The 23,631-nt window shown below is 32.8% G+C and overlaps 2 protein-coding genes across 5 annotated transcripts in view; one reads left to right on the plus strand and one right to left on the minus strand.

Annotated features, from left to right (window-relative positions):
* Positions 1–3,744: 3,744 nt before the first annotated feature.
* On the minus strand, positions 3,745–8,395 carry LOC132738960 (uncharacterized). The gene is made up of 3 exons (XM_060726588.1): positions 8,380–8,395; positions 4,740–6,594; positions 3,745–4,180 (listed from the first exon to the last, which is right to left on the minus strand). The coding sequence occupies exons 2-3, from the start codon at positions 6,591–6,593 to the stop codon at positions 3,986–3,988; spliced, it is 2,049 nt and encodes a 682-aa protein (XP_060582571.1). The 5' UTR covers position 6,594; positions 8,380–8,395; the 3' UTR covers positions 3,745–3,985.
* Positions 8,396–9,793: 1,398 nt separating this feature from the next.
* Positions 9,794–23,631, plus strand: part of LOC132738961 (transmembrane protein 245-like) — a 37,148-nt gene continuing 23,310 nt past the window's right edge. For 2 of the 4 annotated variants that reach the window (XM_060726589.1, XM_060726592.1), the window contains exons 1-11: positions 9,795–10,344; positions 14,716–14,845; positions 15,972–16,073; positions 16,529–16,669; positions 17,630–17,899; positions 19,428–19,579; positions 20,285–20,389; positions 21,254–21,330; positions 21,743–21,833; positions 22,254–22,352; positions 22,977–23,003. In XM_060726589.1, the coding sequence (XP_060582572.1) occupies positions 9,835–10,344; positions 14,716–14,845; positions 15,972–16,073; positions 16,529–16,669; positions 17,630–17,899; positions 19,428–19,579; positions 20,285–20,389; positions 21,254–21,330; positions 21,743–21,833; positions 22,254–22,352; positions 22,977–23,003 (1,704 nt within the window). In that variant the 5' untranslated portion in view covers positions 9,795–9,834. Of the gene's footprint in view, positions 10,345–14,715; positions 14,846–15,971; positions 16,074–16,528; positions 16,670–17,629; positions 17,900–19,427; positions 19,580–20,284; positions 20,390–21,253; positions 21,331–21,742; positions 21,834–22,253; positions 22,353–22,976; positions 23,004–23,631 lie in introns of all 4 variants that reach the window. The other 2 variants (XM_060726591.1, XM_060726590.1) reach the window with 2 other exon arrangements.

Genomic DNA, 23,631 nt, shown 5'->3' on the forward strand with positions numbered 1-23,631 from the left:
TACCTACTCGAGTTAACACGGGTTAACACGGGTAATGCTCTAGTACAACTCGTGTTACCCGGGTAATGTTACTCGTGTGACCAAAATTCTACCCACCTCAAGAAGCCGGGAAAGTGGGTAATTCTATCCGAATATATTGCCACTTGCAGATTCAATATGGCGGAATCGACGGAAACCTAGTTATACATAGTTCCTTCTGTATTTTCTTCAGCTGTCCTATGTTTTTATTACACCCCACAAATGAAGTTTATTTACTGTTTTAGCCACCAGCAATGTAGAACGTCATGAATGGAATGATTCTGAGACTAAATTACTACTTGATACTACTGCTGCGAATATGGAAAAACTGAAAGGGGCTAAAAACAAAACAAAAGTATGGACAGGTATTGCGGAAGTTCTCATAACACATGGTTTCAATGTTACTGTTACACAATGCATAGACAGGTACAAATATATGAAACGGTCATACAAAGCATATGTAGATAAAAATAAGAAATCAGGAAGTGGAAAGTGCTCATTTAAATATGAAAAAGAGATGCATGCTCTTATTGGGGACGACCCGGCAGTAAAACCACTTTGCACATTTGGATCAGGGGATAAAGTAGAAGGCACTGATCTTGATGCCAACGAAACTGATGAGAGTTCAGATGTTTCTTCACCAGCCTTTGAATCCAAGCGTCCACGCAGAAAAAGCATGGTAAATGAGTTGAAGGAATTGATGGAGGAAAGAGACCAGAGAATGCTGTCTGTAATCGAAAAAATGAACAGTGAACAAAACAATTTATTGAAGAAACTTATTGATAAGTTGTAAATCTACTACAGTTTGTAATGAAGGTTTAGTGTCCCATATAGAAAATCACGGTAACTATTGGAAAGGTTAAAAAGTAAATGTTTGAATTTTGTTTATTTGCTTTTTTAATATATGTATAACACATATTACAAGAGTTTATGTTAAATATTGTTTTGCCAGGAAGGCTTCTGTTTTTCATTTTATCAAAATATGAACAATCAAGCTTCTGAAGAAATGTATTGATAATTGTAAATTATCACAGTTTGAAGATGAGGTGAAATGTAATGCAGAGTCGTAATTTAGAAAATCTGTGTGGATATTGGAAAGGTTCTATGTAAATACATTTTGAGTATCCCTTGTTAGAAAGCGTTATTTTTACTTATTTTTGTTCAAGGAAGGTTTCATTTGCTGAAAAGTAATCGGGACAAGTGACATTTTTCTTTAAATTGTCTTGAATTTGTTGCAAGGCATCTAATACTTTACTTGTAGTAAGTAAAAAGTAAATTGTTCTATATCACCCTAATTTTCAGCTTTATTTGCAAAAATAAGGCCTAAATAAGTATTTTTGATACATTTAAGGTAATTTCTGTGTAAGTTGGCCTTTGTCATTTGTACTTTTAATAAACATTTTTACTAAACACTAACACTATATTTTCATGAACATTGAAATAAATCTTAAGGCGTGCTGCTTTAATTGCTATATTTTTAGCTCACCTGAGCACAACGTGCTCATGGTGAGGTATTGTGATAGCTCAGTGTTCGTCGTCCGTCATCAACAATTTGTTAAAACAACATCTCCTCCTGAACCACGTGGCCAATTGTAAACAAACTTTACAGAAATGATCCTTAGGTGATCCCCTTTCAAAGGTGTTAAAAAAATTAAATTCCATTGAAAATTCTGGTCGTTATGGCAACCAATAGGAAAAATCTTGTCTGAACTATTTCACCTAGAGCTTAGATATTTGGTGTGTAGCATTCTCTAGTGGACCTCTACCAATATTGTACAAATTATGGCCCAAGGGTCTATATTGGCCTCGCCTGGGAAGTCAATTGATTTTACATAGACTAATATAGGAAAAACTTCAAAAATCTTATTGTTGGAAAGTATTTGGTCTAGAGCTTAGATCTACGTTTTGGCCTGGTTTTGTTTACACCATTATAATTCTGTACTCAGGTGAGTGACCTGGGGCCAATGGTCCCATTGTTTTCAGCTTTGTTCATTGCATAACAATGCCTTCCTGAATTATTTCATTTTTACAATCATGTTTTATTGTAATGTTCTATAACTTCTTAATAAATTCTGTTTCAACCCTTGCAATATTCTTTGTATAAAAGACTAAAGGATCTTGCTCCCGAAATTGCAGGTTCTGGCATGGAATACATCTATAATCTAACACATCCCTGTCTGTCGCTCCACACTTTATGCGGGATTTGTAAAAGTCCTGCTGAAGTATTTCTGGTAAAGTTAATAAAAGTTAGATCATTTTCATATTTAAAGTTTGATTAATCTTTACCTTGAATGAAACAGCTGTAAGTGGGATGTAAGAGGAATAGTTTTTTTTGTTGTTTTTTTTTCAGACGAACATTAATTCTGATTTGGATTGGACTTTGTTTGTTGAATTAATTAGAAAAGCACAAAAAACATGTTTACTTCTTGTCGTTAATTTGTACTATATATTTACTTAAGATAAAACAATAGCAACAAAAAACAAGTGCAAGTTGTACTTTCCGTATAATAAATTGATAAAATATTACACAGGAAAGGGGACTTTTATATTTGTCCAAGTCAATATTTTAAGGGAAGCGGTGGACGAGAAGTAAAGGTGCACATGTTTGTCCTTCAATCCAGGGATAAAGGTTCGAGCCTCACGGTCACGACTATGTTTCTTCAAAGTTCACCAGTACATGTAAGCTCCAGGTTATCACCAGGAAACTGACTTTAGAGTGGTTCAGATAGGCTTACAAGATTCCATAAAAACAAACTTGTTTCAACTGAGTCAGTATTTAATGTTGAAGACGACATGTTTCCTCTTCAAATCTGATCGGGGTCAATTTGGAAGCACATTGTGTCTTATAAAAATAAAAGCAGTCACTTTTTTTTTAATAAAGTCAAAGAATAACGACAATGGTGTCAGTATTATATTTTAATTTTAATGATTATGATAACACAAGTAGTGTCTTAAAAATGATAACTGAACTTAATTGGCAAACCCTTGAGCAGCGTCGGAACATCAGTGCTGTAACCTGTACCTGTATAATATCCAAAACAACATTGTCTTTGTTGACCACCAACACCTTACTCAAACAAGAAATCTGAACTACCTGATACCCTACTCGAACACAATTCCATCAGAATTCTTCATTTCCTAGGAGCATACGTCTTTGGAATAGCCTTCCTCTAACTGTTCAGTCTAGCCCCAGTTTTAAAATCTTTACTGAGAGGCTTGACCCATTCTTCAAATTCTAATTTGCTCACTATGTCTTTTAAAGTAATAGTCTTGTAGAACGTTTATCATATAAATAAAGTCTTTTATTGACAGTTCCCTGACAACGCGCCTGCTAGTCATAATCAGAATTGATTGTACAAAAGCTAACAATACATTTTTTATAGATTTATTATTTGGCTGTAGAAACCGAAAGTACAAAATGCCAACCTGTGGTCATTAAAGATCCTGTAACTCATTTTTTATGGTTTTATATCATAAATATAATGCTCATTATTTGTAAAGATATTACCGAATGTACATTTCATGCTAATAAAGAGAGGTAATTAAAAACTTATTTTCTGTAAAGTGAATGCATATATTTTAATGATTACATATTATGTGGACAAACTAATATTTGCAATACATATTTTACATATTCTTCGATGTTTGAAAATTGTTTTAGAAGCAGAATTATATACATATATAAAACATTATCGAAGATTACACTATCTTTTTCTGTTTACATCTGAAACTTGGTGGTAGAACTTTTTTCAATCCGTAATAACTCCGAAGTTATTATAGATAATAGCCAAGGACGTTCCGATTGAGAAATGAGTCTACTGTCTGTTTGCTCTTTCATGTACATTTAGTATGAACATGTATACTTTTATTGAGTAAACACGTTTTATTTATTATATGAGCGTAATGATTTTTACTGCGCATAATTAATAATCTTACTGCGCATGCTCATTAATCTAACTGTACATAATTAATAATGTGACTCTGGATAATCCAGGTATTTCTGTAATGGATGTTCCAGCAGGTACTCCTGGAGCTGTAAAGGAAGTCCAAGAGATTCAACAGTGCTCGGTGTGAACGGGTGAACGGTTTGACGGACAGCATACCGACAGCAGTGTTGTAGGCTTGAACAACGAACCACTCGCTTTCGGAGCTGTTGTTTTTCCTGGCAAATAAAATAACATAAAAAGCATTTAAATGGATAATGTTTCTGATCTTTAGTGTATAGAATTTGTTTTACGATGGCATTCTGTGAGATCGATGGAAACATAATAGCCCTTGCTACGCTTTATATCTTAAATGGACTAGTCCAGCTTTCAGTCTGGACAAACTCATTCATCATATTTAGGGATTTTTTTTAAATATGAATTTCAGTCCTGGAATAGCAAACATTCAGACCATGTTCAGACGACACGGATTATCCGGCTTATCTTAATCTACACTGGTCACATGGGTACTTTCAGACGGAAAGGTTTAAATGAGAAATCGTTTAGACACGATTAAATAATTAATTCTTAGAAATAGATAAAATTGTTTCAGTTTCAAAAGCAGTGATTTTTTCAAATATTATTTACTTTGATTGAAATCAGAAAATTCATTTAATAGTTTAATTTTGTCAAGAAGGATATTAAAACGAGCTAGTTTCTTGTCACGTTTGTCGAGCTTACTTACTTAGTTGTATGTAATAATAAAATATACTAGAAACTATGTAAACGGTTTCTAACCATATTTATCGAATCCCCCGGGAAAATTGGTTTGTAGACCTTTGCAAGAGCTGTGATTAACTCATGCGGAACGAACGCTAAATAATCCACTAACAGGTAAATTAGACAATGCCCTCTTTCATCTATACCTCTTCTTAATGATTCTCGACGCTGTAACCAATTTTGCACTAATATAATCCAGACTTTAAGCGATATCCGAGCTCTTCGGAACATGAAGCAAACCAACTCTAAACTAAATAAATCTATAGCATCGCGTAATGGTATGCTACCTTCGGTAGCAGTAACGTAACAATAACGTTCTAAAACATCATTTACATCACCCATATGTTGCACTAACAGATGTAAAATATGACTTTTCTTTTGCCTTAGGGCACAACTAAGAACTGAATTAACGCTTAAATCAGTTCCCATAAGCGCTCCTCGATTCAGCAACAACTCGCAAATATCACTGTTATTTTCTTCAATGGCAAACATGAGGGGGCTTTTAAATGATATTCCATTGCGAACAATTGACATTTCCCTTGTAAACTGGTGGATATCACATCCTTTATCCAAAAGGGTTTTAACTATTTTTAGTTTGTTCAGTTTTGTCGCATATGTGAGAAGAGTCCAGCTTCGTTTGAAAGTTTCAGGCAGGATTTCTTCATTCAGGTCTTCGGCAGTAAAATCTTCAACGAAGTTCACTGCTTCTTCCTCTGTACCGTATTCAAACAGCAACATTGCTTTAATTGATTTTGTTGTGTCAGATTTTCCAAAGCGTATGTACACTATCAGACACTCTTTCATTTCAGCCTGGGTGGTGACGTCATGGTCGTAATGCTCTATGTCATCAATGCATTGCTTGATGTCATTATCCGAGTAAGAACGGTTACTAAGAATAAGTTTGACCATAGCAACATTCCCATTACAGATGGCGTTTTTCAAAATGTTACCCAAAGAGTTATAGCTTTGCAAAAATATGTTCGCGCCATTTTCTATAAGCAGACGACAGCATTCGAGAACATTCTTTTCTACAGCTAACTCAAAAGGAGTAAACTTAACCAGTCTTCCATTTTGGAGTCTTTCAGAATGCTTGTTCACATCGGCGCCTTTATCAATTAACATTTTAACAATTTCAGCATTACGTTTAAACATGGCATATGCCAAAAGGGTCCATTTAGGAACGTTTTCACTTGGCGGGAAACTGTCATAGACATAAGTATTCACATCATCTTTTCCAAGCGTTAATATACTATTAATAGCATCAGACCACCTCTCTTCTCCAAGTTCCATATGAATTTTATCAACAGTTTTAAACTGACACAAACCGTATCCATATTTAAAGTGATTGTTCAACCATTCCACGGAATCCATCAATTCAGGACATTTACTTTTACTAAACAGTAATTCTCTAAATGTTGTTTGCCAAGAAACGTTAGAACTATGAGTTAGTATTATTTTCAGCTTGTCTAAACAAGTATTAAACTCGGCCCGATCTTCCGGATGAAAGCTTTCAACTATATTGGTCACAAGTTCTGCACATTCCTCATTGCAAAGTATATCGTATCCATTCGATGATAATATTTTTATAATTTCTTCATCAAACTTTTCAAGGACAGTAAAACCAAATATGGTACGTCCTTCTAACGGTTTTAGATATTCTAGTGGACATCTTTCGTTATCTAAAATCTTTGTATCAATTAATAACTGAACAACTTCATGATTTGTTGCCATTATTGCCTCTTTAAAAAGATCTCTACAGTCATCCATGGAAAGACTAATATCATCTTTTCCGTCATTTAGAATCTGTTCAATTCCTGCTTTGTTTCCGCTCTTCACAGACAGCCTCAATGCCCGGAACATGTTCACTTTCATGCTGAAATGAAAAAAAGTAATAAAATAGGCATGTGTTTAACAAATTTGTTACATATTTCGTATATAGTACGTATTAGCAACAATCATGACATGCACACACACATCAATGAATTTAATAAATAATTTTATTACATGATTGTGTACTTATTGACCATTAATAAAAGCATATCATTTGCCTTTGGTGTAGAAAATGATGATTAAACAGATCTTAATATTCAGCCTGCATGCGGGAATTGAATTAATCCAGGTCACCAATGCAGATCAAGCTTAGCCGACTCAAAGATACTTGCCGTCTGCTCATGATCTGCACTTTCCACTATTCAACCAGTGCATGCACACATGTTATAGTGATTTCTTTATAAATGGTTTTGACTTTTGTCCGGACGGACAAGGATATGTGTGCGGAGAGTATTGGTTAATAAGAATGAATATCAGATTGACTTTAAATTCGGTAAGAGGACATATCTGGTTGTTTATTATTATTATTATTATCGGGGATATCACAGACAGGGCAATATTCCATAATTTCTGCAATTGTAAATGCTCGAAATTGACTGTAATCTAATTCAGTCATATATAATACAACTTACAAAGTGGTTTTGTTATCTTTCTTCAAATGTATGTTACTTAAATGTGGACACACATTAAACCCTGCCAAAGTTGCTCTTTTTTCTATATTGTACATGTAAATAATTTGAATTTAAAATTTTGTTAAGTATTAAACAGGCTCCAGTCTTAAACGGCAACTAATTAATGGGCCTTTTCATACTAATAACAACGGCGTTACACAGCAAGACAAGCTGTAAGTGGGTTAAGTAATAGAAAGAGCACCGAAACACGAGGTTATCTGATTTGTACGAGGGGGGCGTAGCCCCCCGAGTATTAAACAGATTACCGAGTGTTTTGGTGTTCTTTCTCTTTTGTATCATAGTCAAACATAAAAACACGTTCCCTGTTGTTACAATATGAAACCCCGGCAAAAATGAACCAATGAACGAGCATCTAAATATGACATTTCTGTCGATTTCACTTTCACTGCCGTCACAATATGTAAACCCCAGCAAAAATGAGCCAATCAATGGGCATGCTCTGGAGTGCGGGTAACTAATACCCGCACTCCAGTTAACGCACTGTGCATGTATATGTAAACGATTTCACAGACGCTTGGGGTTTGGAGCTCAAAACGCCTTTAAAATCCAAATAAAATGCATATTTGTCAATCCCAGGACATGTACTGATCATATATATCAAAAAATCTTAATATATGCCGTTTTGAAAAAAAATCATATTTCAACATCTATAATAATACAGTGTATATATAGTGTATTATTATAGTTATTATTATAGATGTTGAAATATGACTTTTTTTCAAAACGGCTTATATTAAGTTTTTTTGATATATATGATCAGTACATGTGCTGGGATTGACAAATATGCATTTTATTTGGATTTTAAAGGCGTTTTGAGCTCCAAACCCCAAGTGTCTGTGAACGATTTAACCCTGACACATTTTCAACAGAAAGGTCTCCAAACTATGATACAAATAGTAATATTTTACAGTATATATAGTACATGCATACAGTACATGTATATACTATATCGATCATGACCTATTTAGAGAAACACAACAATTTAAATGAAAATAATACGTAAAAAGCTGGGAAGACGTATTTACTTATATCAAATAACTATCTTAATCATTTAACATATAATTTGGGGAAATGTAAACTTCTTAAACTACTATTAAAGATAAATCAATAAAAGTTGTAAATATATAAATACGTACAATTTGTTATTATCCAACAGTAGTCAAAATATATATCCGACAGTGGAGGTCAATCTTCTCGTAGTGATCTCCCCTCAATACTGCAGTATGCGTCTAAGGTGATCCGAATCACGTGATCAGCATATTTTTCTTTTTAATTCGACAATATAAACAAAATGACATGTTCCTTATAATGTTTCCTTGGACAGAAAAATCAATAGATTAAAGAATTGAAAAAAAATGAGCACGTCTAGTTGTGTGGGAAATTATTTGTTTTAAGCTGTGCAGATAATCTTTGTTTTAAATGAAGGCTTTAATCATATATCTACCCTGAATTAAGTTATTAATTACTGTAGATTGCTTGTCTAATATTGTGAAATAATCAAATAAAAAAAATCACATTGGCTTTTTTTCTGCATCAGTATTAAATGTCACGAGTTTAAGCGCTGACAATAATGTGATGTTTAAGACAGAAATGAGACCAGTTATTTCCAGATTAATTCATTTGAGTGCTTGAGCAAACAGGACTTGAAAAATATTTTAGAAAATAACGTACGTTACGCTTTTCATAAGGTGATTATGATTGCCTGCACTAAATGAAACTTTTACAGAAGGGTCGAAAAGTTGTGATTGTAGCTTGCGCGAAAATAAGATTCTGTAAGACAAATATAGTATTTTCTGACATGCAAAAAGAATATTATCACAGTAAGTCAGTACATGTATAACAAATTTGTATTACGTAGACTGTACATATTTATAAAATCGTTTAAATAAGTTAGATTTTCGGTCATATGGTTACTGTATACTTTGATATTTAGGTGTATGAATAAAATATATCAATTCTGACTAATGTTAACACTGGTCACATGAAAATATGACATTACCGTGAAATACAATGTAAGTGATGACGCAGGATTAGTGCACAGGCAAAAGTATCGGACCTGGGAAGAAAAAATATGACCAGATTGATAAAAAAAACCAGTGTTCATCTTAAAAGTGTCAAAAAAAACAAAAAATATATATATAATGACCCCCTTTAAAAATATACTATAAGTTAAGTAACTTATTAACTTATTAAATTAACTTATAGTATATTTTTAAAGGGGGTCATTATATATATATTTTTTGTTTTTTTTTGACACTTTTAAGATGAACACGTACTGGATTTTTTTTATCAATCTGGTCATATTTTTTCTTCCCAGGTCCGATACTTTTGCCTGTGGATTAGTGATGTTCTGTAGGCAGAGATTTTTTTTTTGGATTTTATTCAACTCGTTCAATGAATTTAGAATAAATCGACAGTTATTCATTATCCCCTATATATGAAGTGTCAATAAAACCTTTTGCATAAAAAGGCACACTTCCTGCTGCACATTACGCCTCATTATGCATATCTACCGTTTTAATACTCTATAAATAGAAATTGGTAAACCCAAAATTAAACCGGAAGTGTCCATCATCAATAACAAAACAAAGATGGCGTCTACACCGTTTGCTGAAACCAGATCTCCGTTAACAATTTTAAATAACTTGCCAAAGGAACATGAAAAGGCAATAAAACAGGCGTTTTATAATACAGCTGCAAATATTTTCGTTTTATTGGCATGTGCAACGACTGTAGCTGTTTATTTTATCCTGGAATCGTTTCTAAAACCGCTACTCTGGGCAGTTTTGTGTGGAGCTTTTTTGTATCCGTTTAAAAGATCGTTAACGAGTGCTTTGAGAAATTGGTTAACAAGTTTACATAAGTCAGAAACGCCATTTCTTGTAGGACTTGCTGTAACACCAATCAAATGTGCTGATAGTGCTATTGATTGTTTATGCACAGGACTTTACCAGAAGAGAAAACTAGTCCTTGGAATACTGCTCAGCACACAAGCTGTTTACCTGTTATGGCATTTTGCTCCACTTTGGACAACCTTTTGGATTCTGCAACGATTTTTCGTTCATATATACGACCTTCTTGGATATTTTAGTACTTTCTGGGTGAGTGTATTTAGAAGTGAAATTACTGACTTGTAATAAATATACCAACCAATATCTGAACCGCAGTCTTTGAGGCGTGTTGATTGGTCAGTACTCTATGCTTACTATGCTCAAAAACAAGAAAACAAGATACATATTAATATATATTTAGTAAAGGTATGGAATTTGCCGCTTATTTTTCAGCACTCGCCTTAAGATGAACTTCATAACTCCAACATTTTTTCACCAATTTTCAAAATCTTGGTTCGAAATGGTAGGGAATTGATTACTCTTAAAGGAAATAAAGTTGTCATTACACTCATTTCAACTTGTAAGAAGATATGTTATCACGAAGCCGCAGCAAGTGTAAGTCAACAGCAACCAGACCACTGGGTTTATGTGAAAATTACCCCACTGAACAGTTTATTCGAAATGAATGATTATTTTTCATATGCCCGAAAGAATTTCGGGCATATTATGTTATACCCCCTGGCGTCCGTCCGTCCGTCTGTCCGGTGCTCTTGTTTGTATTGCACATATAAATATGATAGAATTATATTATTACTTACAATAATGTTAAATCAAAACGTCATATGAAACTACAACAAACCGTTTCCCCAATATGTCAAATTCTCAATCCAAAATGAAAGTAACGGATTGCTCCCCCTTTATTTTCGTTTGGAGTATTTTCATTGGTCATGTGAAACCTTCAGACCAATAAAAATACTCCATACAAAAATAAAGGGTAGAGCACTCTGCTGTCACTATTACTTCAATTACGAATGGGAATATATGGGACATACATGTACACAGGGGTGTGGAAATCCCATGCCCGACTTGTCCGACTGGGGACTTTATGCCTGCGGACAAGTAGATTTTTCCATAGAACTTGTCCATGGACAAGTGAAAATCTGAGCCAGTAGGAAAAACAAAATACTGTATTTTTGTCGCTTATCAATGGGGAACATTTATTGTAGAAAGTTAAGTTATAATTCTTGGTTAACTATGAGGAAATCACTTTTTCATATCAACCATTTCAACCCATGGAAGAACTCTTGCAGGAAAGCAGGCTCCTTGATACATGCAGGTCATATGGAGGAACCTAACTCTTTATTTAAAGTAGATTTTAAAATGCACATTTGGTAACAATTGTAAAGTTGTTTTGGTTCAAATTTTTTCAAAAGGATAATTGTTTGGACATCATTCATTGCTTTATAAGAGTTGTAGATTGTTTCCTTAAACTACAGAAATGATGTCTGGTCTTTACTAAGCAAATCTGTTCACACTTACCTATATGAAAGGACACTGTTACCTCTAATTAACTTTTGTTTAAACACATGGCCAATGTTTTGTATTTTCATATGGGCAAGTACAGTTAAGCTGCGGACAAGTAAAAATTTCTGGCCAACTTGTCCGTGGGCAAGTGGCAAAATTTCATATTTCCACACCCCTGGTACACAATAGCTGACACATGCTACATGTACATATTAGCAAGACTTATATTGATCATTCTCCATCATCTGTCTGTCTGTCTTTCTGTCTGTCCATCACAAAATTTTTTCAGAACTACTCCCCAAAAACTACTACTGCTGCAATTTCATCCAAACTTTTTGGCCCTTTAATTGTTTTCAGACCCCCGCACAACAAAGTTGTAAGGGGGTATACTGGAATCAGCAAGTCCCTCCGGCCATCCATCAGTTTTTCTTTGTCGGCTCAATTGCTTAAGAATGCTTTGGTCAACAGTCTTCATATTTGGTATTGAGGTTAGTTATGACAAGTGGATGACCTCTATTGATTTTGGGGTCACAAGGTCAAAGGTCATGGTCTGAAGGGCCTTGACTAAAAACAGTCCAATAAGTTGGCAGTTTCACTTTTGAGGTCAGTAGGTCAAAGGCAAAGGTCACTTTGATCTTTGCCATTTAAATTATGTAGAATACATAACTTAACAATGCACTGGCTTACTACCCTTATATTTGGCAGGGAGGTTGTCCTTGAGCTCTAAATGACCACTGTTGATTCTGATGAAGTGGTATTAGGGGGTATCTCTTGCACTCTTGTTTATATATGCATTAAATGTTACATTATTTTCAATGACTACAAGACTCTTAGACATGAAATAAATGTTTTGAGTTTTTACAGATTGAGAACCTCTGAAATATTTTGATTGTGTAGGAAGATATATAATCTAATAGATGCACTGTAAAATTTGTTTCTGGAACCAATCAGTGCTAAGCAATGAGTGCAAAGTTTCTAGCTCAAATCTCTTGTATGTTATACAAATAAGAATGAAAATTCAACAAAATTTAGACCATAACTTTTTTATTAGAAGCCTGAAGGTAAGCATAATTGCATATTATATGTATAATTGATATACTTGAACCTATCAGTTACTTTAATAAAATGTCTGGGGTTGCTATTAAGTATGTCCTTGACAGGGTCTGACCCCATGCGGTCAGCATTTAGAAGAAAGTTGAAGTTACTTGTCTGCCGTTTAAGTTGTAGATCATTCCACCAAACCACCACTTATGACTTTATATTGATTTGTTGTCCAAATTAATGTTTATAAATTGTTAAAAAGTTTTGCTGTTACCCTAAGTTAAATTTGAAGTACATTGTTTACATGAATATGACTGTAAAGTGTACTTATTAATGTGGTTAGTTTATCTTTAATCTTTAATGTTTACATTGTGAGTTTGTGTTTATGCTTTGTAAAGCCTTAAAAATCTTTTTTGGCCAATTCCGTAAATATTTTCAAAAAAATTTCTTATTTGGTGAACAGCAGGGTGAGCCTTTCCTTGATAGCTTTAAACCATAGGCCGCTAAAACTGAACCTGATAAACCTTTGCCACCAGTACAAGGCCAGGCCAGCCATACAGTCTAACTTATCAGCAAAATTTTCTTTTGAATTTTCAATATTGACATCCCTAGAAAATTATAATGGACTGTTCCAACTTCAAAGCTGGGCAAATTCATTATACAAGTTCTGCAGGTTAAGGGTAAACTCTAGCATACTTGAACTTTAGACTGCTCACACAGGTCAAGGTCACATTCCTCAAGCTTTGTTAAAGGCACATTATGCCTAAGAAACAAATATATTTTTACTTCTTAAGAAGGGGTAAACATGACTTTAATTACATTTAAATAATGGTTTTGAACCCATGTTAGTTTCTTTTTACGTGTAGAAAGTAGCGTTTAATGTGAAATAATGTGTCATTAAAGGGGCCGTCACTAAAGTAGCAAAATGTAAACAAAGTAGTATTTTAACTATCATACAATATTCTAAATCACTATTAGTATTACAATACTCATTGCCGAAAAGCAACAGAAGAAAAAGATGGTTAAGGTAATTTGTTAATGAGTAAGTTTTTGGAAACTTTTAAAGTACACCAAAAATAGATAGGTTTTTAGAAACAAAAATTAAAGCATTTTTGTGGCATAATGGGCCTTTAAATATATATGTTTCAAAATTTTGTGATACTTATTTGAAAATCAGACATGCCTGAAAACCACTGCCTGATGTGAAAACGGGACTAAACAAATAACATGCTTGCCAGAAAGTAAATTTCATTAACTGTTTCAGTAATTAACTGTTGCTATAGCGATATATATAAACCCTGCTCTTAATCATGAGTTAATGTTCTTTACAGAGATGGCTAGACATGATAGATATTGCAGTGTAATATACTGCTACTTATAACTGCACACTGTTCTTAACTGCTTCAAGTATGTACTTTAAAACCATTAAAGATGGCCAAGCAATACAAATATTTTGTTGTCATTTATAAGATAGAATGACGTAAATGTACATGGAGCAACTTTGCATTTGATCAATTGAATATGCCATTTTATATATATATAGATTTGTTTGGGAAAATTATTATTAATAGTGACAGCTACATGTAATGCTTGTGTATTATTGAAATTAGTATTATTTCAGCTAATTGTTACAAATTACCTGTGCTTTTCAGAAAAGCAGCATTTTAGTGTCATAATATCTTTGTCTGATACTGGTTTTACATCACAAGTGTTCTTTATATAATTATAGACTACATGTAGTTTTTACTCCCCTTAGACAATAGGTCTTCTGTTAGCTGGAGTTTAGGAGTCATTCACTCTTTGACTTGTTAGTAAAACCAAAATGTTATGCTTTTTTCTACTTTAGTAATCTTTACCTATACAATATGACTTCCAAGGTCAGAAATTTTACAATTTGTTCATATACCTGTAAATTTGATTCTTAGAAAAAGTTTTTTCACAGAATAACGGAATTTTCTGGTAAGGCTTAAACCCTAAAGATCTATGGGTTGAGAGGCAGACACTCTAACCCCTTATCTCTCCCCTTTATTTAGACTTGTCTATGGTAGCACCTGTAAATAATTTTTGTTGTTTCAGGTATGGACAGTGTTTGTTGCATATTTTGTAGCAATAATATTCCTGTGGACGCCCGAATCTCGAGGGTTACTGAAGAAGATATCCATACCAGTATGGCTAATGTTTATACTTCATGTTGCAGCAACTGCAGGTACGTTATGCAATTTGGTAAATCAGGGAGAGTAAGATGAAAATGTTCATATTCCCTACATAATGAGGTCACTATGTAACGCTTGTATGTCATATGACATTTATAGGTTGTGGCCACAAAATTAAACAGTTTGCTACAATACTTCGTCAAACTTATTAGTTATTTCATTTGTATGGCAAAGAAATTTAAGATTCTTACCACTCTAAAATAAGAGTTCTAAAAAATCTTAAATGTATTTTTTTATATTAAATACAATGTATTTTTATTTGGACATCTTATGGTATATATTCATGCTATTGAAATATGAAAATATTTCCAGTATTTGGCAGTATATATTATACATTGTTTTTGAACCCAAAAGGGTCAAGGTCACTGTTACTAAAAATAGAACATCATAAACATCAATTCCTTGTAAATCAAACCAGTCTATTGCGTTAATCAAGCATTAATTTGCTAATGTATAATTTCTGTTGATAAGTATAATAAGAGAAAATAATATACATGTACAACATGTATAACATCAAACACTATTGATATACAATAGTTACTTTTGATCTATGGACTGGGAGTATTCATCATCAGATGTGTATATTTGCTAGACTGGTATTGCATGGGGAATTCATCTGCATATTCATAATTGATTGATTAGGTAACATGTGGTATGTTATATATAGAATTTGCATGAATCAGCATACTTAGAAAATACACAGTTGAGAATTATTATGATACACATTTAAGACTCATAAATAACAATATTTATACATTTATTATGTATCTGTTATCAACATCTTAGAAATGTAGTTTAAATCTTTTTATATATATTACTTAATTTCTTTTTAGGCAGGCATGAAATCTGACTAGTTTTACTTGACGTTGTTTCAAGCATAGATTTTTTCTCCACTGAAAATTTGCAACTTCTCAACATGAGCAAATGATAGAGGACAGACCTGTGACAAATTAGTTTGTCCTCATCTATTATTATGGTTTGATGCATATGGGATTCAATGCCCTAATTATTATCTTATAGACCCATTATAAGATTTACTTCCATTCAATATAAAAAACTGACCCTTATAATGAGTAAGTTATTACAAAAGTCTTCTATACAGCAACTTATTATTTGCAGGTATATTGCGGGTGCCTCTGCTGATATTTATGGGTGCGGTAATGATTGTAGGCTTTGTAGCGGATCATAATGAAATGAAAAGACTACAGGAGGAAGGTCAAGGTAAAGTTGCGAATGGGCTTATTAATTAATAACATTGTTTTAATTATTAAACTTTGTTGTTTTAATTTTTAAACTTTGTTAGCTTTCACTCTGGTGACACTATATTCATGTATGTTGTTTAGATATATTTCTGTCATAATAATGGTGGAGAGACCCTGTAAGTAAATTTTCTAGCATTGGTGCGAATACTAGAAAATCTAGCCAGACAAGCAAAAAAAAAAAAAGTTATTTATTTTAGTTTCTTCCACTAAAGTGAATGATAAGCTCTTCAGGATTTTGACAAAAATACAGTTCTACAAAAAATTTTATGAAAATTTTTGAGCCAAATCATTGAGAAGAATGCATGCTCTTTAACTATGCATAATACTATTTTTAAACTGTTAGATATATGGTTTCATGTATTTTTCTGTAGAAAAACTAAAAATTTCTTTGTGTTCTTTTCTTCACACTTTTAGACCCAAGTCGAAAGTCCATGTTTGAGTCTGCAATGAGTATGTTGATTGGCGACACCACGCCTCCTGAGTCACATGACAAAATTGACCAACCAGAAGAAGAGACAGAAGGGGATAAACCAATACCTGTTATTGAAAATATTGGTAAATAATATTTTAATTATTAGAGAAATTACTGGTTCTGTGGTAGTATTGTTCAATTACAAATGCATTGAATGCAAGGTAGTCATTATATATGTTACTCTTTTTTAAATTATTAATAAATATATTTTAACATATCATCCAATGATGAGAATCTTTAATAGTGCTTAAACTTTGAGTTTATTCGTCGTCTATGTTAAGCATTATTGTGGGAGTCCATTTCCTGGAAATTGGCCTGTTTTGGTATGATGTGAGGTAACCTTCCCCAGTAGAGTTCAATTGACAGGCAGACAACTTAACAAACCCACAATCCCTGGGTTGAAAGGCAGACACCATAACCACAAGGCCACTGCTAAATTTATTTATTGGTGACTTCATACAGTCTTGCATATTTACCTTTCAAATAAATGTACATACAATGATTGAACTCTACCATTTTACAATGGTACTGTGACCATTTAAGTCAATGTTTATTTACTAGTACAGTAAGTGAAATACACTGAGATAGATCTTTAAGTTTATTGAGACATTGCTCATCTTGGCACGTTAATGATAATTTTTTTGTTACTATTGATTTTGAGCTTGTGTGATTTACTCAATTCATTGTTGATCGTGTGACGCAGGTACAAAGTTGAGATTATAAGATAACAGTTAGGTACTCGACAAATCGGCAGGTCAAAAATGAACAAAAGAGCCTTTTAACACTAACCTGTGCATGCTTTTACACCTTCGTCTTAATTATAGTTGTTTATGGTACTTCACTGACTCATTGAACAAGTATTACAGTTGATTCGTTGAATTATCAATATAATTGAAAAAATAAGATTGCCAAAAAATATGATTCTTTTTTTTTGCTTTGATTTTTAGGCCAAGGCTTTTAGCGTTATTCTGAGCTTAGTGTTATAATGAGTCGCATTATAATGTATGTTGAAAAAAATAAATTTTTATTTTATTTTCTGTAAGGAACTCCAATGAAACCAGAGATGAAAGCCAAAGGTGACGTCACTAAACCTAGTTCACTAAATGTACATCAAGAAGTCCTCAGACGTCCTAAGCAAGGTAGCAAACTGACATCAGCGCCATCCGAGAAGGAGTCTGCAACCAGGTCACTGAGTGACCAGTATTTTATCGGACTGTTATGGGGTCTTGTGTTGACAAGAGTTTGGATACATTTCTGGTTGGTCTGCATCTTGTTGCCCATACCAATGGGGTTATGGATTGTCAAGAAAGCTAGTATGTTGTTACTGCCATTCATTTTTACATTAAAATTATATTTGATAAAGACAGTGGTATATCATATAATGTATGATGAATATGGTTGGTTTTATACATCTTTATTTTAGCTTAATCGCAATGAAAGCTTGTAAGTTTATTTGAACCACTTTAAGCCCACTTTGTTGAATTTATCGCTACTTAGTCGTATATGAAAACCTGTCTTGACGTCAGAAGAGCTCGAACCAATGATCCTTGGATAGAGAGATTGACACCTTAACCACTAGGGCACTGCTTCTCTGAGAATGGTGTTTGTGTATTTCTGAATGTCGTTAAAAAAAAATGAGGTTGCTGCTTTTGTAGCTAAATACAAGCATTTTGTCAACAATTTGATTGTAATAACAGGGCCAGGGTTACATACACATAATTTGGGTTCTAATTCTTTTGAATAAAGAATTTATAAACACTATTATAATGCAGTGACTTTTACTGAGTTGAATTTCACATTACTGTATTCCTAGAAAAGATTTCGCGCATTTTAAGTTTGCGTTTTTCGCGGTAGGCATGATTTCGCGAATCTTTATAGCCGCGAATATGTCACTTATAACAAATCCGCGAACATTTCTAGCTTCAACCAAATAAAAACATAAACATGCAGAATATTTATTATAATCTTCTTACACAAAAACATTTAAACGCAGGTGTGTAAAGAATTATGTATGTATGTTATAGATACCTGTTTGGATCCTGAAGAAATGTCAATTATTAGTAATAATTATCATGCTTATTGACGTTATTTGCTAGTCACGGCGTATACAAAAGCATTTACAGTTATCGTACATTGAATGACTCGGATTTTGTTTGCTTGGAGTAGGTGTAATCCTTTGTTAAAAGTACAATAGCGATCAAGTGCTTCATTGATAAACAGCTGTGGTGTTGTTATAATGAAAGCGATGTACAGTCCAATACTTTGTAAAAAAATTAGGTATCGACGTTTTGAAGATTAAGTCAGTTATGATTCAAATGACAATAAAAGCTTACTTAATCTTACTTAATCACATAGTGAAAAAGATACTAGGAAAATAAACGGAACAACCGTCCGTGTTCGACTAGTCATTTGATGAAAAGGTATCAAGTAACGTAGCACTTTAGTGCGACTATAATGTCAAAAAGATAAAAGAATTAAAAGTACCCAACAGGCAAGGTCATTCATCAAAAACGCAGCCTCCATTAACTGTTATTTTGGCCGTTGTGACTTAATATTAGCGGAATTTGCGATGAATACAAATCCGCGAAAGTTTGTCTTCGCGAAAATGTCGATGTTGTGAAAAACGCGAAATATTGTATCCGCGAACATTTCTAGGAATACAGTATGTTATAGGTCTATATTTTTAATTTCTTAAATATGCACAAATTAGCATGTTGAAAAAAAATCTCCTTCCATCCCTGATTTTTAGACCTTGTAAACCTGATAAGAGTACTTAAGTTTATATCACAAGGTGATGCTTTTAACTGGTATAAAAAAATGATGAAACATGCATTGAATCAGGTATATCATTGGGAAGTTCGGAGGGGCCTTTAGGCGACAAAATGAGGTGTATTAGGAAGGGGATAGCTGATTGGATTAGAGACAGAAGAGATGTTATCATGCCAAACTGGTTACGAGGCATTGCCAGAATTGTAATGAAAGGTGATCAAAAGGTATTGTTACTGAGCTTCTTTTCTTTGTATGATTGAGATCTGTTTATACTATATTTGTTAGAAATATAATCAAGAAGACAAAAAAAATTTCTTGATTTATCATATTTGACTAGTGGTTACTGGATATGAATACTGATATAAAGACACTTTTCCTCTTTAACTGCATTTTGAAATATTGCTCTGGATATCAAATTCTTACATGTAAAGAAGTTGTATAGCTTTTTTATGGAAGCTTGTTTACATATGGTCTTCTATTAGTAACTAATGTCAGTTTATGTATGTTTGTATATATTTCATGCAAGTCTAAACCAGTATGACTTCAACAGAACTACTTTCATTAATTTTCAGTAAAAGAAAGTAATTTTCATTCAATTAGTGATAAGAATAGCTCAAACATACAATTATCAATTTATTTATAAGTGTATTTCTTAATGATCTTTTACATGTCTTTTTGTTTTAAATGCTCCAGCTTATCTATGTAAGAAATTGAAATTTATGTTTTAAGGCTATTGAATCATGGTGGAGTTCCTTTAAAACTTGCTTGGAGGGATCTTACTTGTCAAACTTCCAGCCCCACATTAGCAGAATACAAATCCGAGATCAAAATGTTGTTACAATAAACATATTATATTGTATATTGTTAAAAAAGTGACATGTGTATAATATCAATATTTAACCTTGATGTTGTTATTGTTGATATTTCAGATAATTATGCTGTTGGAATCCTCCTTGGATAAAGCAACAAGTGTGTTGTTTATTCTGTTGTTGTTGGTTGGAAGCACCATGTTTGCTATATTCTTTGCCATACAGGTATATAGAAACTAATTTTCTTTTCCATAGAAATTCAAGTTTATATATGATATACTCATAGAGGAGTAGTAAAACTTGTCAACAAGGAACTTGGAATACTTGCTTATCTGGACAGGGTGCAGTTGTTAGACAAGGGCATAAATATGAGCTATAATTTTGGCGTTATGCCTCTTTATAACTTATATAGAATTTTTGTCAAAAGTGGGTTTTTTTAACAGACAAGCTTTAACACCACATGCAGTGCTCTTTTTAAAACTATTTTTTAACATGTGTAAAAATTTGTTGTATAAATGTAACAAATTCTTGGATATTTAAAAGTTTTGTTTGCAGAAAAATGATATGTGTATATAATTTCAGTTTACTGTAAGCTTTCAGCATACAGGATCTTTAACCCTTCACTGCCATAAGAACGGCATATGCCGTCCCTATTTTTTTCAGCGTATTTGCCATATGGACGACTTTTGCCGTTTCTTTAATAATAATATTAATAATAATGATAAATATATAGATAATTATACCATCAACAATAATTATTATCATACTAGCAGATTTGGAAACATATATAATTATTATAATACTAATAACAAATAAAAATAATTATATTAATAATATATATATGATAGTAATTTCTTAGAAAACCCTCTGGCAAATAGGTGATCAATAAATTAATAACCCTCTGGCAGCAAAAGGGTTAAAAGTGACATTATTGCATTCCTGAAAGATTTTAATTGGTGGCAGGGAAAGGTTACCATCAAGGTCAGAATTTTAAGGTTTAAAAAGCAAATCCAATGAAATATCATAGGTAAGATTTGAGAGCATCTTCATGTTGTAATGAAAGTTAATTTATAATCTGTTATTTTAAAGGTACAACAAGAAAGTATGTATTTGGTGAAAACAACAAGCAACCTACTGAATAATTCACTCCATCCTGAAATGGCAAGGTAAGGTAGTTTTATATGAACTTTTAAACGTCCCTTTGATTGGTAATTTACCACAGCAATATTTTCATTTATGTTCATAAGAAAAGCTCTTTTAACCTTGTTCCGCGGGAAATACCGACTGCTGTCGTGTTCATTGGAGCACAAATCACCATTTATCATTGGTCAGTATTTCATGGGTTTCACGATTCAACGCACCTTGGCGATTTATGGAAAAAGTTGGTAGTGACATCACGCCAAGTACTTGTTAGAGAGTAGCCATATAGGAAACATAAAAAAAATAAACTGTTCAGTAATTTCAAAGCAATTTTATTACCTTCAATATTTGTTTTCAGTTTGTATTTGTTAAAGATATGTACACTGAAGGGGGGGGGGAATTATTTAATTTAAAAATTAAATTAAATTTTTCTTACAGTTGGCTACCAAACAATGAAGATGTTCAAGAAGCTATGGATTCCATGGTTGGAAATGCCTATCTGTATGGGAGAAACTATATCGCAGCTAAGGTTAATATTTTTTTGAGTTTTGAAACTCAAGTTTCCTTTAAGCAATATTGTATAGATAGCTGAAAATTCTGCAATTTTTAGCATAGAATGCTGTTCCTCTTCCTGTTAAAAGTTCTATCTAGTTTTACTTTTAAAATTTTTCTGTTAAGCACCCTGGTAACCTTCTAACTGCAATTTATTTACATGTATATGCTTAATTGGTCCTTAATTAATGGCCCCCATTTAATAAAGGCGCCACTAGAAAATAAAAAAGAATTTAATTTTTTAAGATATTCTCCAACTGAAACTATTGGATTGGTGCGTGAAAAAGCTACAATGGTTAAATACTTTTTTTTTTAAAATTTTTGTAGGTGCCTGACATGGTTTAAAATTTTGGGTTGTTATAGGTGCGTAATTATAGAACATTTTGTTTTTGTAAAGGTGCGTGACATGGTTAATGGCCCCACAGATAACAATACACAGATTGAGGGTCAGGTTCTAGACATGTGGGACAGACTGTATGAGAGCTGGCTGGCTAGGGTAAGAATAAACTAATACTCTCTTCTCTTAAATATTTAAAGATTTTAGCATGTTCAAGGAAATGGGGTGTATTTAATGTATCGCTTTGAAGTTATTTAGTCTATTGTTACCTACACTATAGCTTATATATAAAGTTACATGCCTTTTTACTGCAGTTTTTTGCTATTGGGAAAAGTTCGATTTTTATTTTTCACTAAAAACATAGATAATTAGGACAACGTAATGTAAGCAGCACATGTCACTGAAGTGGGCATTATATTGTTGTTTATATTTTCATGTGATTGTATTGAATGCACATGTATTTTTCAATTGTGAAAATTATTGAATTTAAAATCTCAATTGAATATTTTTTTAACGTAATATTTGACAGCACACCTAGATCTTATTTTACTTTCTTTGATTGTTTTTGCCTGTTTACTGTTACATGCATCTCACTGTGTTATTGCTGGGGAAATGTATTCAGTTTCTGTATTGCATTTGAAAACTTTCTATTTTCTTTTCATACTTGTCTTTTTGGATTAATTAGCATGATGATTTGAAGCTATTTTAATGTATGTTTGTGTTTTACCTAGCAAAAGTTTGTTAAACCTAGCAAAAGATTGTTTAACCTTTGTTACATTAAAGCTGCATACAAATGGAACAATGCTGATGGTAACATTGATTTTGAGGCTATCTAATAACTGTTAAAGAGTGTAGTGTTAATATTTTCCTGTAATTCCCCCCGTAATCATATATCTAAATATAGCATGAGAACTACTTGCTTTCACAATTACTATGTTCATTACCATACATGGGAACTACTTTCTGTCACAATAACTATGCTCATTACCATAAAAGAGAACTACTTTCTTTCACAACTACTATGTTCATTAACATACATGGGAACTACTTTTTTCCACAACTACTATGTTCATTAACATTCATGAAAACTACTTTCATTACTATGTTCATTACTACATTCTTTCGCAATTACTCAGTTCATTACTATACAGGAGAACTACTTTCTTTTCACAATTACTATGTTGATTACCATACATGGGAACTACTTTCTTCCACAACTACTATGTTCATTACCATTCATTAGAACTACTTTCTGTCACAAAAACTATGTTCATTACCACATTCTTTCACAATTACTTAGTTCATTACCATACATGGGAACTACTTTCTTTTTCAAATACTATGTTCATTATCATACATGGGATCTACTTTCTGTCATGATAACTATGTTCATTACCATATAAGAGAACTACTTTTTTTCACATCTACTATGTTCTTT

Source organism: Ruditapes philippinarum, unplaced genomic scaffold (genome assembly GCF_026571515.1).
Source record: "Ruditapes philippinarum isolate M1 unplaced genomic scaffold, ASM2657151v2 ctg5096_1_1_1_1, whole genome shotgun sequence".
NCBI classification, from domain to species: Eukaryota; Metazoa; Mollusca; class Bivalvia; order Venerida; family Veneridae; genus Ruditapes; species Ruditapes philippinarum.

Coding starts and splice junctions, on each gene's coding strand:
- LOC132738960 (XM_060726588.1), bottom strand. CDS start 6,593: ATGAAAGTGAACATGTTCCGGGCATTGAGGCTGTCTGTGAAGAGCGGA. Junction 4,181..4,739: donor CGGGGGATTCGATAAATATG/GTTAGAAACCGT, acceptor TTTATTTGCCAG/GAAAAACAACAGCTCCGAAA.